Source organism: Mus musculus, chromosome 7 (genome assembly GCF_000001635.26).
Source record: "Mus musculus strain C57BL/6J chromosome 7, GRCm38.p6 C57BL/6J".
NCBI lineage: Eukaryota > Metazoa > Chordata > Mammalia > Rodentia > Muridae > Mus > Mus musculus.
In genome coordinates, this window is record NC_000073.6 from 126,477,236 (window position 1) to 126,491,707 (window position 14,472).

At 46.8% G+C, this 14,472-nt stretch overlaps 1 protein-coding gene and 1 long non-coding RNA gene across 4 annotated transcripts; one reads left to right on the forward strand and one right to left on the reverse strand.

Moving 5' to 3' along the window:
• Positions 1-7,104: 7,104 nt before the first annotated feature.
• Positions 7,105-9,279, reverse strand: Gm46001. The gene is made up of 3 exons (XR_001778288.1): positions 9,247-9,279; positions 8,925-9,096; positions 7,105-7,287 (listed from the first exon to the last, which is right to left on the reverse strand). It is a non-coding gene; the product is annotated as a predicted gene, 46001 (long non-coding RNA).
• Positions 9,280-10,035: 756 nt separating this feature from the next.
• On the forward strand, positions 10,036-13,496 carry Tufm (Tu translation elongation factor, mitochondrial). 3 transcript variants are annotated; one of them, XM_006507719.4, is made up of 10 exons: positions 10,036-10,255; positions 10,353-10,547; positions 11,025-11,191; positions 11,415-11,519; positions 11,602-11,766; positions 11,885-12,017; positions 12,101-12,121; positions 12,317-12,468; positions 12,557-12,676; positions 13,086-13,496. In XM_006507719.4, the coding sequence occupies exons 1-10, from the start codon at positions 10,213-10,215 to the stop codon at positions 13,257-13,259; spliced, it is 1,275 nt and encodes a 424-aa protein (XP_006507782.1). In that variant the 5' UTR covers positions 10,036-10,212; the 3' UTR covers positions 13,260-13,496. The 3 variants fall into 3 exon arrangements, with proteins under 3 accessions (XP_006507782.1, NP_766333.1, NP_001157185.1); NM_172745.3 differs by having other exon boundaries at positions 10,120-10,255; positions 12,101-12,205; NM_001163713.1 differs by having other exon boundaries at positions 10,120-10,255; positions 12,101-12,205; positions 12,317-12,676.
• Positions 13,497-14,472: the final 976 nt, after the last annotated feature.

Here is a 14,472-nt window from a genome sequence, read left to right on the forward strand (position 1 = left end):
GGAGTTCAAATCCCAGCAACCACATGGTGGCTCACAACCATCTGTAACAAGATCTGACGCCCTCTTCTGGAGTGTCTGAAGACAGCTACAGTGTACTTACATATAATAAATAAATAAATCTAAAAAAAAATAGGATTTGAAAAAAAATTAAAGTTACAAGTGATAGTCTCTATAAAAAAAAAAAAGAAAGGTACACACACACACAAAAAAAAAAGAACACAAAAGGGCAAATGGCTATTGATAAGTTTGGGTATGTTCTGTCTAAACTGTCCGGCCTTTTGGAAGTGGGGCAGGGTCAGTGTTGAGGATCAAACCCAGGGCCGGGAACGTGCTAGATATTTTGCTGCTGAGCTACTTCCCAGAACTCAATCAGAGTTTTCGAAGTGATTGAATTAGTCTGATATTGTAGTCGCTTGGTCACAGGCTTGGTTGGTGTGCTCAGTAAACTGAAGTTTTTGTTTGTTTGTTTGTTTGTTTGTTTTTTATTAAAATACCTATCTAAACCTGCTATAGTGACCTGAGCCTTTAATCCCAGCAGGCAGTCTGAACTCTATGGGTTCAAGGTCTATTGGTCTACATAGTGAGTTTAAGGACAGCCAGAGCTATTTGGTAAGACCTTGATTCATAAAATAATAAACCAAAACCAATATAGTTGTATTCCTGTAGTTGGCTACTGTATCAGCACAGGGAATGTTCTTGGGTAAGTAGGTGGAGTTGTCTATTAGAGATGGAGTCATAGGTTGAATTGCACAAAGCAGTGTGGTGACCAGACAAAGGACGTGTAAGGGACGGGGCCTAGGACATCAGCAGAACAATAAACGTTTAGCAAGTAAACAAGGAAGGATTAGAAGGAGCTGGGTTGTATTTCCCAGGAACATTAGAAATGAGATTTGTGTTCTAGCAATTTGTTGGAAGAGAGGCAAAGGAGATCCACTCCCCCCAAAGTGCTACTAAAAGAAACCAGGAAGGGATCCAGCTAAGCATGTGGTACCTAACAGTGAGTAAGTAGTTGATTTGCATCTACAATATAAATTATTCCTCAGATTTGCCCCAGTTATAGGAAAGCTAGGTCTTTGACAAACCAGCCTTCATGAGCCACTGACCTACGGCTACCCTGGAAGGTGTCAGTTCCTGGGCACTTGGGTTTTTTGGGTTTTTTTTTTTGCTTTAAAAAAAAAGATTTATTTCATATATGTGAGTACACTGTCACTGTCGTCAGACACACCAGAAGAGGGCATCGAACCCCCATTATAGATGGTTGTAAGCCACCATGTGGTTGCTGGGATTTGAACTGAGGACCTCTGGAAGAGCAGTCAGTGCCCTTAACCATTGAGCCACCTCTCCAGCCAGCGCTTGTGTTTTTAAGACAGAAGCCTCCAGTAGCCTACATGAGCAATAGATACTGAGCTAAGCAAGATGACTCATGCTTATTATCCTCAAACTGAGGAGGCTGATGTAGAAAGAGTGAAGTGAGTTTGAAGCCAGCCTGGGCTACTTAGTAACTTTTAGGCCAGCTTGGACTATGGAGTGAGACCCTGTCTTCAGGAAGTAGAGCCAGGCATAGTGGCACACAGGTTTAGTCCCAGCATTCTGGAAGTAGAGGCAGTCAGATCTCTGTCGGTTGAAGACCAACCTGGTCTACACAGAAATGTCTGGGTCAACCAGGCATGCATAGTAAGACCCTGTCTTGAAAATAAATAAAAAGGGCTGGAAAGATGGCTCAAAAATTGAGAGCAGTTGTTTTCCTTGCAGAAGACTTGAGTTCAATTCATGGCAGATACAAGGTGGCTCATAATCAACTATAATTCCAGTTCTACATACACACACTCAGGCACACACATAGAACAAATATTAAAAGATGAATAGCACACGCCTTTAATCCCAGCACTCGGGAGGCAAAGGCAGGTGGATTTCTGAGTTCGAGCCCAGCCTGGTCTACAAAGTGAGTTCCAGGACAGCCAGGGCTATACAGAGAAACCCTGCCTCGGAAAACCAAAAAAAAAAAAAAAAAAATTAGCCACGTGTGCTGGTACACTATAAGTGTTTTTGAGACAAGGTCTCACTGTGTAGTCCTATCTGACCTAGAACTCACTGTGTAGACTGGAACTCACAAAGATCTGGCTGTCTCTGGCTTCTGAGTGCTGAGATTAGAGATATTCAACACTGTGTCTGACCTAAACAAAATTTAAAAAACCAACCAAACAAAAAACAGGCAAGCAAATGAAATTTAATTTTTTAAAGTTCCAGTTGCTGAGTGTGTCTGAGCACAAGGTTCCATAGACATCAGGGAACAACTTTGAGGGGTCAGTTCTCTCCTCCTGCCACGTGGGCCTTGAGGATTAACTTGTCAGGTTTGGTCGTTGGTCCGGCGATTGGTACCTTTACTGGCTAAGCCATCTTGTCAGCTCGACTTTAGGTATTTAGGTGTCGGTTCCTGGGTCCCTGTTTTATGGCATAGGTCTCCAATAGCATGAGTTATAATATTTGAGCCAGGTACGATGACTCATACGTGTAATCCCAGCACTTGGGAGGCTCATACAGAAAGATCAAGGTAAATTTGAGGCCAGCCTGGGCTACATAGTGACTTTTACGCCAGCTCAGACTGTATAGTGAGACCCTTTCTCTAAAATAAATAAAATGAGGGCAGGAGAGGTGGCTCAGTGGTTGAGAGTACTGGGTGTTCTTCCAGAAGAGCCGGTTCAATTCCCAGCCCCCATGTAGCAGCTCCAACTGTCTGTAAATATAGTTCCAGAGAATCTGACATCCTTTTCTGTCCTCTTGGAGCATGAAGTACACACATAGGACAGACAGACAGACAGACAGACAGGCAAAACCCATACACATAAAAATAAATAACCCAGGCAGGTATAATGCACACAGCTTTAATTCCAGCACTTAGGAGGCAGAGGAAGGTAGATTTCTGTGAGTTTGAGGTCAGCCGTGTCCGTATGAAAAGTTCATCCCAGGCTAACATCAAGACCCTTTCCCAAATAAATAATAGCTACATTGGGTAGTTCATAACTATGTGTGGCCGGGTGTGGTGGCACACGCCTTTAATCCCAGCGCTTGGGAGGCAGAGACAGGCAGATTTCTGAGTTCGAGGCCAACCTGGTCTACAAAGTAAGTTCCAGGACAGCCAGTGCTATACAGAGAAACCCTGTTTCAGGGGGAAAAAAAACAAAAAACAAAAACTATGTGTGACTTTAGTTCCATGAGAACAAAACTAGAGTCTCCACTTGACTCTTAGGGTACCTGCATATACTTGCATACTCATGTTCACTGGAGGACTATGCGTGAAAGTTCAGTTATGGCATCAACAACCCTGGTGTCTACCAACAAAGGAATGGATAAAGGAAATGTACTATGGTTGGGACAGCTGACCCCCCCAGTGCACCTAGGTTTAATCCCCAGTCCCCACACTGGGGCTCTATAACTAGAGTACCCGGAGGTCTGGCATTCTCTTCTGATCCCCAAGGCTGCTACGCACTCATGTGATCCACGAGCATACAGACTGGGAAAACTCACACTAAGACAGAAAACGTGTATGTGATGAGGGCTGGAGAGATGGCATGGGATGCTCTTCCAAAGGGCTTGGTGACTCCCAGCACCCACATGGCAGGTCACAACAGTCTAACCCTAACCCTCTGTGAGCAATGAAGTTTTTAAGCCATAAAGAGCAAAGTTGTATTGTTTTCAGGAAAATGCTGATAACTGGAAAGAAGCACTAAGTGAACTAAGTCTCAGGAGGACAAAAAGCTGGTGTCGGTCCCCTGGGTCCTAAGTTATACAAAGATACACAAGGAGAGCAGACGGCTTGAAGTGAGACAGACCTGACTGGGAAGAGCGAGGGCTGGAAATGCTCACAGTACTCTAGCTGTACGAAAATGTCCTTAGGGCTGGGTGTGATCCTCCACCTGGGAAGCAGAGGCAGACAGATCTCTGTGAGTTCAAAGAAAAAATGTGGGCTTGGTGGGCTGGAGAGATCGCTCAGTGGTTAAGAGCACTGACTGTTCTTCCAAAGGTCCTGAGTTCAAATCCCAGCAACCATTATGACAACTTGTGACCAACCCACCTTAAATGACAACAAACATCCACCATCCACCCATCTCATGAATGAGGGTATTGTTCTCCTAAAGATTGATTCCTGCTGTCAGAAAGCAATAGCATTACTGGAAGTGGGGGTGGCTAAGAAAATTTGGGCATTGTTAAAGCTAACTGTATCATTTGCTGTCTAGACTCTGTGTGATAGAAAGTGCAGGCATTAACTGAAGTCCTGGATGGAACAGTCTGTGAGGCTGGACCATCATAGCTAGGCATGTGAAATTGTTCTGGATGCAGAGTTTTGAGGGAACAGCTTCTGAGGCAGCCTGTGAGGAGGCTGGATCGCCTGGGCTACTTGTCATCAGTGTCTGGTCCTTTTCTGTTGTCCATTGTATGATGTATTTATATATATATATTAATTTTCCAAACTCTACAAAATGAAACATGTAATCTAGTGATATTTCTCTAAGGTGTCATTATCAAATATAATCTGTATTCTTAACTCAGCCTAAGTTTATCTAGCATTTCTATGGGCTGCTATTCTACCTCTTTGTCACAAGGTGGCGGTATAGACTTCAGGTTGGATTCCTCGGAAGTTTTGTTCAAAGGATCATTAGATCTCTCTGTTTTATCGACTCTAATCTAGCATTCAATTTTTCACCCCTCTCTTTATCTAGGTCTGTTTTATTCTGATCTTTCTTAAAGAGGATATATAAAATTGTGAACACTACTGACAATTATTTCTGTGCTGATAATCGAAACAAAATTATATGGGATCGAAATGCCATTACCATTGTGACCTCCATTTTAAACAGAAAATAATTTCTTCTTAATCACTAACTCTCTCCTTCCTTCAGAGACTTTAGCTTTTAAGCACACTTACAAACTATCTTTATTTATATCCCCTTTGCTCTCCTTTCTTTGGAGACTATTCACATTTACAGAACATTTTTCTTTATTTCCCTTTCTCTCTCCTCCCTTTGGAGACTTTATGCAGATTTACCGAACATTTTTTATTTATTTCTCTTTCTTCTTCCTTCGGAGACTTTATTTTTTAATATTCAAACTCAGTATTTCTTTCTATGACCGTCTCTGTTCAGTTTCTTTTCCCTTTTACTGTTTTCAAATTTAATTCATTACCCTTTCAGAAGTTTGGGACTTCAGCCTTTTAGTCTGGACTTGGAGATCAGCTTGCTGGCCCTGGTGCCCTTCTGCGGCTCAGCTAGCTCCCTGCACTGATTGCCGGCTCCGCCCCTCGGCTTGGTCTAGCGGGTTACCCTACCGGTTCCGCCTAGTGCCAGCCCTGGACATGCCTCTCCAACGGACTATATGCTTCGTGGCTGCAGGCTTTTCCTAAGGGCGCTCGCCCCGCCCCGCCCCGCCCCGCCCCGCCCCGCCCCAGCTCCAGAAAGGTGGAGCCAGCAGCTGCACCAGGATGCGGCAGACCTGAATTGGGCTGCAGTCTCTGGGAAGTTATTCTAGCTGGACCATGGCTCAATCCGCCCCTCCGCGCCAGGGGAAGTGCACTGTTCTCTATCTGGCAGCCGGCTTTGCTGCTCAGCAGGGGTTTTTAGGGGAACCACCCTCAGCCGGTAGCCTTTCTGGATTTCCCAATCCCACCTTGCGCCTACCTCAGAGACTGTCACTGGGAAGCCGTGTTGCTTCAGGAAGTACTTGTTCCCAGCCTTCCATCCACGACTTTTGCAGGCTCTCAGCTCTGATTTCTAGCTCCATCTTCAATGCACCAATTATCACCAGACTGTCTCTAGCTGCCAGCCACCCAAGTAATGACACAGAGACCATTTATTAATTATAAAAGCTTGGATTTAGCGAGCTTGTTCCCAACTAGATCGTAAATGAAATTAAATCTTAAATTAACCCGTTTACACTAATCTATGTTCTACCACGTGGCTCACTACCTCTCCTCAATACCAGTACCTGCTTCTTCCTCCACATCTGGGTAATGAAACTGACTAGCAAATCTCCCGCCCAGAGTTCTTTCTAGGAGTTCCTAGCTCTGCCCAGAAGTCTAGCCTATACTCTCCTGCTTTGCCTTAGACCTTTCAGTTCTGTATTAAGCCAGTGAGAAGGTAAAGGAGATGCTTACAAAACACCGAGAGAAAAGGAAAAATACCTTTCCACACTGCAAACGAGATTAACCCAGGTGTCTACCACAGAGCTAAATAATAAATTGTTTGGGGTGGGGGATGGAAGGCCATTCCATTTCAAGATCATCTTCCAAAAATGTTAATGGTTCTACACACACACACAAAACTTTCTGTTATTTTTTCAAAACAGGGTTTCTCTGTATAGCCCTGGTTGTCCCAGAACTTGTTCTGTAGTCCAGGCCAGCCTTGAACTCAGAGATTTGCTTGCCTCTGCTTCCCAAGTTCTGGGACTAAAAGCTTTCACCAGCCTGGCTCACAAAAACCTTTTAAAAAGTTTTAGTTTAGGGGCTGGTGAGATGGCTTAGTGGGTAAAGAGCACCCGACTGCTCTTCCAAAGGTCCTAAGTTCAAATCCCAGCAACCACATGGTGGCTCACAACCATCTGTAATGAGATCTGACTCCCTCTTCTGGGGTGTCTGAAGACAGCTACAGTGTACTTACATGTAATAAATAAATAAATAAATCTAAAAAAAAAAGGGAGAGAGAGATATCAATTGCTTTAAAAAAAAGTTTTAGTTTATTCATTTATTTACTTACATGTGTGTGTGTGTGTGTGTGTGTGCACGCGTGTGCGTGCGCGCATACAATGATGCTCATGTGAAAATCAACTGTGGAATTTGGTTCTCTCCATCCAACCACATGGGCCTCAGGAATTGAACCCAGGTCATCAGGCTTGGTGGAATCATCTTTACTCACTGAGATATCTCACCAGGCCCTCACCTTTTCATTGGCTTTCTTGAGGCAGGATTTCCTGCATCCTACATCAGTCTCAAATTCCCTATATAACAGAGGGTGGCATTGAACTTTCCACCTTCTTACCCCCTCACCCCCCAAGGCAGGCTGTCTCTGTGTAGCCCTGGCTGACCTGGAACTCACTCTGTAGACCAGGCTGGCTGCGAACTCAGAAATCCGCCTGCCTCTGCCTCCCAAGTGCTGGGATTAAAGGCGTGCACCACTACTGCCCAGCCACTTTCCACCTTCTTGTTCCTGTCTGTCGAGTGTGCTCCTGCCCGTCAGTGCTATGCCAAGTGCTGGGACTTCAGCCATCGGCTGACTAAACCAACTCAGTCAACAGGGTCTCCAGCGAAGGAGGGAGGATTAAAAAGAAAACAGACAATTAGACAACACTGTAACATGACTCCAGTCAGTTCTGAGGCTGAAGCAGGTTTATATTTTTCCCAGTCTGCTTTTATATCATTTTAATTCCATGCAGATAATAAGGTCAGTTCTAGGTTAAGGAACAAGCAAGGCAATAAACTAAATACTGTGATCAGTGTTTCAAGGGGCTTCTCAGGATGACCAAGATATCTGAGCCTACTTCCCTGTCCTAGTCCAAAGTCAAAGTCTTGCCTGAAGCCCACTTCTTTGTTCTAGCCCCCAATCAGATTCCTGCCAAGTTTCTAGAAGCAGCCCCAAAAGCTCTCCACAATTGGCCCAGCACCAAATTGCTCTAAGTCTATAGCAAAATCAATGCAAACCCAGGTCTAGAGTTCTATTTAGTATTAAAGCTGCAGATATAAGACTCAGGCAATCTGAGACACTGACAAACCAGACTCTGTTTTGTGTGTTCCTTCCTTGCATCTTTTTTAGTTGTTTGGGTTTTTGTTTTGTTTTGTTTTTCAAAAGAGGGTTTCTCTGTGTAGCCCTGGCTGTCCTGGAACTCACTCTGTAGACCAGGCTGGCCTCGAACTCAGAAATCCGCCTGCCTCTGCCTCCCAAGTGCTGGGATTAAAGGCGTGCGCCATGACTACCCAGTTTCCTTGGAATTTTTTTGAGGCAGGGTCTCATATTCTAAACTGGTCTTTGCTTTACAAGATATGGAGGATGGGCTGGAGAGATGGCTCAGAGGTTAAGAGCACTGACTGCTCTTCCAGAGGTCCTGAGTTCAATTCCAGCAACCACATGGTGGCTCATAACCATCTGTAATGGAATCCAATGCACTCTTCTGGTGTGTGTCTGAAGACAGCTACAGTGGACTCATATAAATAAAAATAGATAAATTAAAAAAAAAACCCAAGAGGTGGAGGATGACCTTGAACCTTGACCCCGAGTGCTGGGATTCCATGCTGCCCCCACGCTGGGTTTAAACCTAGTCCTGGAAGTGTCTAGCCTCTGTACAGTCTTATCTAGGCCTAGTGCCTTCAACCTCTGAGGCTTACTTACTGATGAATAAACTCACCTCTTCATAGCTCTCTCTGAAGTCTGGCTGGCTAGTTCAACTTAACAGTTCTGGCTCAGACTCCTCATCAAGCTGACTGATTCACTCTGGCTTTTCTCAGTTTCTCCTGAATTGTTCTGCTTGGCCTCAAACTAACACTCTGGCAATCTGTTCTGGACTTCTGGCTCCTTCTCACTCTCTGGCTCCTTCTGTCTTCACTGTGTCTAGCTTGGTCTCTTTCTACAACCTGCTCCCTGTAAAACTGCCTCATTTCTTCTCTCCCCCCCCTTTTTTTTTTTGGTTTTGGTTTTTGGTTTTTTTCGAGGCAGGGTTTCTCTGTGTAGCCCTGGCTGTCCTGGAACTCACTTTGTAGACCAGGGTGGCCTCGAACTCAGAAATCCTCCTGCCTCTGCCTCCCAAGTGCTAGGATTAAAAAGGCCTGTGCCACCACTGCCCAGCCTGGATTCGTTAGATAAAAAAAAAAAAAAAAAAATCACAAAGACTGAGGGGAGTCTAGCACAAGATTCCAGTAACACTCTATTGTCCTTTATCTTTACCTTTTCAGAGTTTCAATCTGTGCTCAGGCCTTAGGACTGGACTTCCTGCTGCAGTGTCTTAAGTGCTGGGGTCACAAGTGTGTACCTGTATCTCCTTCCACTTGATTTTTAGAAGAGATGTGATGTAGCTTGCTTGTGCCTAGACATCTCTCTAGGGATGGAATGAGGGAATCTACAGCATTTGGAAAAGATACTGTCAATTAAGCTGATAGGGTAAATTTCAGAAAGAAAGACAGAGTTAAGAAGCTTCTATTATTTGTGAGAGTTGAAGAAGCTGTGCGAAAAGATGAATGTGACAGTTAAAAGTCATTACTATACTTACACTTATTCATTAGGGGGCTGGAGAGATGGCTCTGTGGTTTAGAGCACTGACTGCTCTCCCAAAGGTCCTGAGTTCAAATCCCAGCAACCACATGGTGGCTCACAACCATCCGTAATGAGATCTGATGTCCTCTTCTGGTGTGTCTGAAGACAGCTACAGTGTACTTACATAGAATAAATAAATCTTAAAAAAAAACAAAAACAAAAACCACTTATTCATTAGGGAACAAACATTTGCTGGGTATACAAAAGATTCAACTAACAGTAAAAAAAAAACTTCCTTTAATCCCAGCACTGAGACAGGAGATTTCTCTAGAGCTGGAAGACCAGCCTGGTCTACATAGGCCAGCCAAGGAGACCCTGTCTCGGAAGGTAGTGGGGAAGAAGGAAGAAAAAGGAAAGAAAACTGCTTGTCAAGCGTCCAAAGGACTATTGGGGGAGGAGGGTTTGACTTCAAAATGTTAGAAAGCACAGGATCCCTGCAAGAGATATGGGGGCAGTTATTTAATGGCCAAGGACTGGAACTCCCGGGACTCCATCCCTGACTCTCGTTAATTTTGCCTCTTACAGGCTGGGAGATCTTCTCTCTGGACCGAACCCAGGCGAAGCTAAAGCCTGTCACAAACTGACCCAAGCCCGCTGCCCTGGAAACCACAACACCCATAAGCCTTCGGGGGCGCTCGTGCATTATGGGGCGCTCCGCATTTTCCTCCTAAAGCGGCCCCCTCAGGCTGAACTGTGGAAATTCCCCATCGTCCCCCGCGAGACACCAGAAACCCCCTCTTCCGCTCCATGCCCGGATATCAGTGGCCGTGGCCATAGAAACTGTCTGCTAGAGGCTCCTAAACTCGCTGTCCGGACCCTCATTTCCGCCGGAAGTGATCTGCAGTCCCAAGTGCCCGTCCTTCCCTGCACGCGCGGGCCCCGGGTGCCTAGTTCCCGGTCCCGGTCACCGAGTACTACCACAATGGCGGCAGCCACTCTATTGCGAGCGACGCCCCGCTTCAGCGGTGAGGGGGCGGGTTGGACGCAGGCAGCCCGGAGTTGCGAGGGGCGCGGAGGGTAGCTGGGTTCGGATCCCTGACTCCCAAGTGCCTTTCCCCGCAGGTCTCTGCGCCAGCCCGACCCCATTTCTGCAAGGTCGGCTGCGGCCGCTGAAGGCTCCCGCATCACCCTTCTTGTGTCGCGGCCTAGCTGTGGAGGCCAAGAAGACTTATGTACGCGACAAGCCCCATGTGAATGTGGGTACCATCGGACATGTGGACCATGGCAAGACCACCCTGACTGCAGCCATCACGAAAAGTGAGTAGGGTTGGGTTGGGTTGGAGGCGTCGGGCAATGTCCTGTCAGCTGGAAGAGTCAGAACTAGAGCGTAGGGTGGGTGTCTTGTAGTCCGCTGAACTTTAGCATGGCTCCAAGAGACACTTGGGACGAAGGCTGGTGGGAAGATGCAGGAGACAGGTTTCCCTGTACAGGAAGAGCTCTGTGAGGCATAAAATGAAAACTGTGAATGGTTTCCATCCAGTGTAGAGTGGTCTGTAAAGAGATGCTGTCAGCGAAGAATTGGAAGCGTCTGTGATGAGCACACACCTTAGGAAATTCTCTCACTGTCTTACAAAGTTATCTTTCCTAGAATTACATTTGAGATTTCCTAGAATTGAGATTTAACAGAGATTTATCCTTCCAGATTGTTTCTGTATGAGGGGTTCAGGCGTGTGCCCCGAGCCTTGTCTGTAGCTCTGACCCTGAGTTGAGAGGTGTGTTCTCTTCCTCCGGTAGTTCTAGCCGAGGGAGGTGGAGCTAAGTTCAAGAAGTACGAGGAGATAGACAATGCCCCAGAGGAGCGAGCTCGGGGCATCACCATCAATGCAGCCCATGTGGAGTATAGCACTGCTGCCCGACACTATGCCCACACAGACTGTCCTGGTCATGCAGATTATGTTAAGGTGAGGGTTGCTGGGGACAGCCAGCACCTGCTTCCGTTCAGTGGAGGTGTGAGGGGGGGAGGTTATAAAATAGTGGCGGTGTTTGAATATAAGAACAAGGATTTGTGGCTGTGGGTGGTGAAGACATGGCAGAGAGATGGAGATCTTCACAGCTACTTCTCATTAGAGGATGCATGTTGAAGAGGTCCCTGAACTAAGCTGACCTTCTTCCTCTTCCACCCAGAATATGATCACAGGCACTGCCCCCCTGGATGGCTGTATCCTGGTGGTGGCAGCTAATGATGGCCCCATGCCCCAGACCCGAGAGCACTTACTGCTAGCTAAACAGGTACTGGGGTCTGAGTGGGATGGACATCCGTGAGACGTCAGATGGCTCAGGAGAGTTGCTCAGTCTCTTGTCTTGCCTGCAGATTGGGGTAGAACATGTTGTGGTGTACGTGAACAAGGCAGACGCTGTCCAGGACTCAGAGATGGTGGAGTTAGTCGAGCTGGAGATCCGGGAGCTGCTCACCGAGTTTGGCTATAAAGGAGAGGAAACTCCAGTCATCGTAGGCTCGGCTCTCTGTGCCCTTGAGGTGAGCACAGCACAGGCTCCTGTTGGTAGAGGACGGGGTAGAGCTTTGCTCTGTACCTGGAAACTTAGCATCCTGTGATAGGAACAGAAGTTTCAAGGTCTTGTCATGTCTCCAACAGCAACGTGACCCTGAGCTAGGCGTGAAGTCAGTGCAGAAGCTCCTGGATGCTGTGGACACCTACATCCCAGTGCCCACCCGGGACCTGGACAAGCCCTTCCTGCTCCCTGTAGAGTCAGTCTACTCTATTCCTGGTGAGGCCCGTGCTCACGTACACCACTCCTCATAGGGGTCATCTGACCCTGGGTGACCAATAACCCATCCTGTTTCTTTCCAGGCCGGGGCACAGTGGTGACAGGTACATTAGAGCGTGGCATTTTGAAGAAAGGAGATGAGTGTGAGTTGCTGGGACATAACAAGAACATCCGCACTGTGGTGACAGGTATGAGAAGATTTCAGATCCAAGGACGTGGTCAGAATGGTCCCTTCCCATGTAGCTCTTATACCTTCATTCTGCCTCAGACCCTCTTCTCTCCTGTCTTCTTCCTTGTAGGCATTGAGATGTTCCACAAGAGCCTGGAGAGGGCTGAGGCAGGGGATAACCTGGGTGCTCTGGTCCGAGGCTTAAAGCGCGAAGATTTGAGGCGTGGCTTGGTCATGGTCAAGCCAGGCTCCATCCAACCCCACCAGAAGGTGGAGGCCCAGGTGAGGGCTCCAGTGCTGAGTGGTTTCCCTTGCTTAGAAGCAGGACTTGTAGCTAAGCCATTCCATCCTTACTGCTTCTCTCCTCTAGGTTTATATCCTCAGCAAGGAGGAAGGTGGCCGCCACAAACCCTTTGTATCTCATTTCATGCCCGTCATGTTCTCCCTGACCTGGGACATGGCCTGTCGAGTCATCTTGCCTCCAGGGAAGGTATGTTGAGGCTGGGGGGGATATAAAAGGAATAGAACTGGGCTGTGGTAGCCCATGACTTTAATCTTAGCAGCTGGAAGGCAGAGGCATGTGAATCTCTTGAGTTCAAGGCTGGTGTAGTTAGTATACAGAGCTAGTTCCAGGGCAGTTAGGGGTACACAGCGAAATCCTGTCTCAAACACAAGAAGGGCTCAGGAAAATCCTGTTGACTAAAACTGCGTAATACCAAATTCCCGATTATGGTCCCTTTACTTTTTCCATGCTGTTTGCGTGTGCCTAGCAACTAAATGAAACGTCCCAGATTCTTCAACCTGTTGAGCTTTCCCATGATTTTGAGCCCCATGGGTGTCAGCGGTTGAAGGTACACAGTGAAGGTATCCTGATTGCCTTGCGCTTCTCCTTCTATTAGGAACTTGCCATGCCTGGAGAGGACTTGAAGCTTAGTCTAATCTTGCGGCAGCCCATGATCTTAGAGAAAGGCCAACGTTTCACCTTGAGGGATGGCAACAAGACCATTGGCACTGGCCTTGTTACTGATGTACCAGCCATGACTGAGGAGGACAAGAACATCAAGTGGAGCTGAGTCTGGACTTCTGCTCAGGTTATTGAGCTTCAGGCTGCCCTGGTCAGCGTTCCCACTGTGGGCATAAGGCTGCCCTGGTCAGCATTCCCACTGTGGGCATAAGGCTGCCCTGGTCAGCGTTCCCACTGTGGACACAGGCTGTATCCAGGCAGAGTACACCTCTGGACATTTCTCCTGCTCACAATGAGTGGCCTGTCAGGAGAGGGAGGCAAATAAAACTGTCCCATGGATAACTCAGCTTGTCTTGTGTCTTCTGTGTGGATGTGGAGGAGCGCTGGATTTGAGTACTGCAAAGCCATTTGAGTTTCCCTAGCGTCACATCCATTTCTGGCATACAGGGCAGGCAAGCTCAGGCTCAAAGCCATTGTCAGTTCTTAGACAACTTGAGAAAAAGTACCCAATTCAGTGAGCTTTGTGTGACTTTACAGCAAAATACAACTGTTGTGTTCCCAGATTGGGGACAAGTTTGGTTATCATTTGGAGGCACCATGGGCTCAGCTCAGGTGCTAATCGTTTCTTTTGCTCTTCTGTGTCCACTAGGTTAATGGCTGGCTTTTGTGTTAAGTACAAACTTAACCTTAGCAGACTTGTATCACTTGTATTGTGTGCTTGGTCAACACTGCTTCCAAGCAAAGACTTTTGAGTTCATCTCAGTGGTAGAACATTTGCCTAGCTTCCTGGGCTCAATTCCTGGTACCAAATATGCAACAACCAACCCCCACCAAAAAAAAAAAACCCAAACCATAGCTAGCTAGGCATTGTGGCCTGTAAGAAGCTGATAGGATATATGGGAAAACCACAGAATCATCTAGGGCAACTACTGATGTCATAAAAATTTTGAGGTACCTACCCAAAAGTGACAAAATAGAATCTTCCCATGAGTGTTTAAGGACAGGAATAGCTAGCAGTACCCTCCACTTCTCCACATAGTGAACACCTTGTGGCTTTCCAGTTTCCCCTGCTTCCCTGTGCCATGTGTCCTGAGGGCAGTATCAGCCTTACTTTGTCCCTTTCTCTCACCCAATACTGTCATGCCCAAATTCTGGGGGCTTTTCTCTGCCCTCAACACAGCACATGTTCTCTGTATTATGGCCCAAAGGTCCTACAGCCCACTAAGGACTACCCAAGTCCTTGGCAGGCTCAGATTACAAAACTCCAAACTATCTCCTATGGAAGGGGAAATTTACTTTTAAGAATCAAACCCATAGGCAGG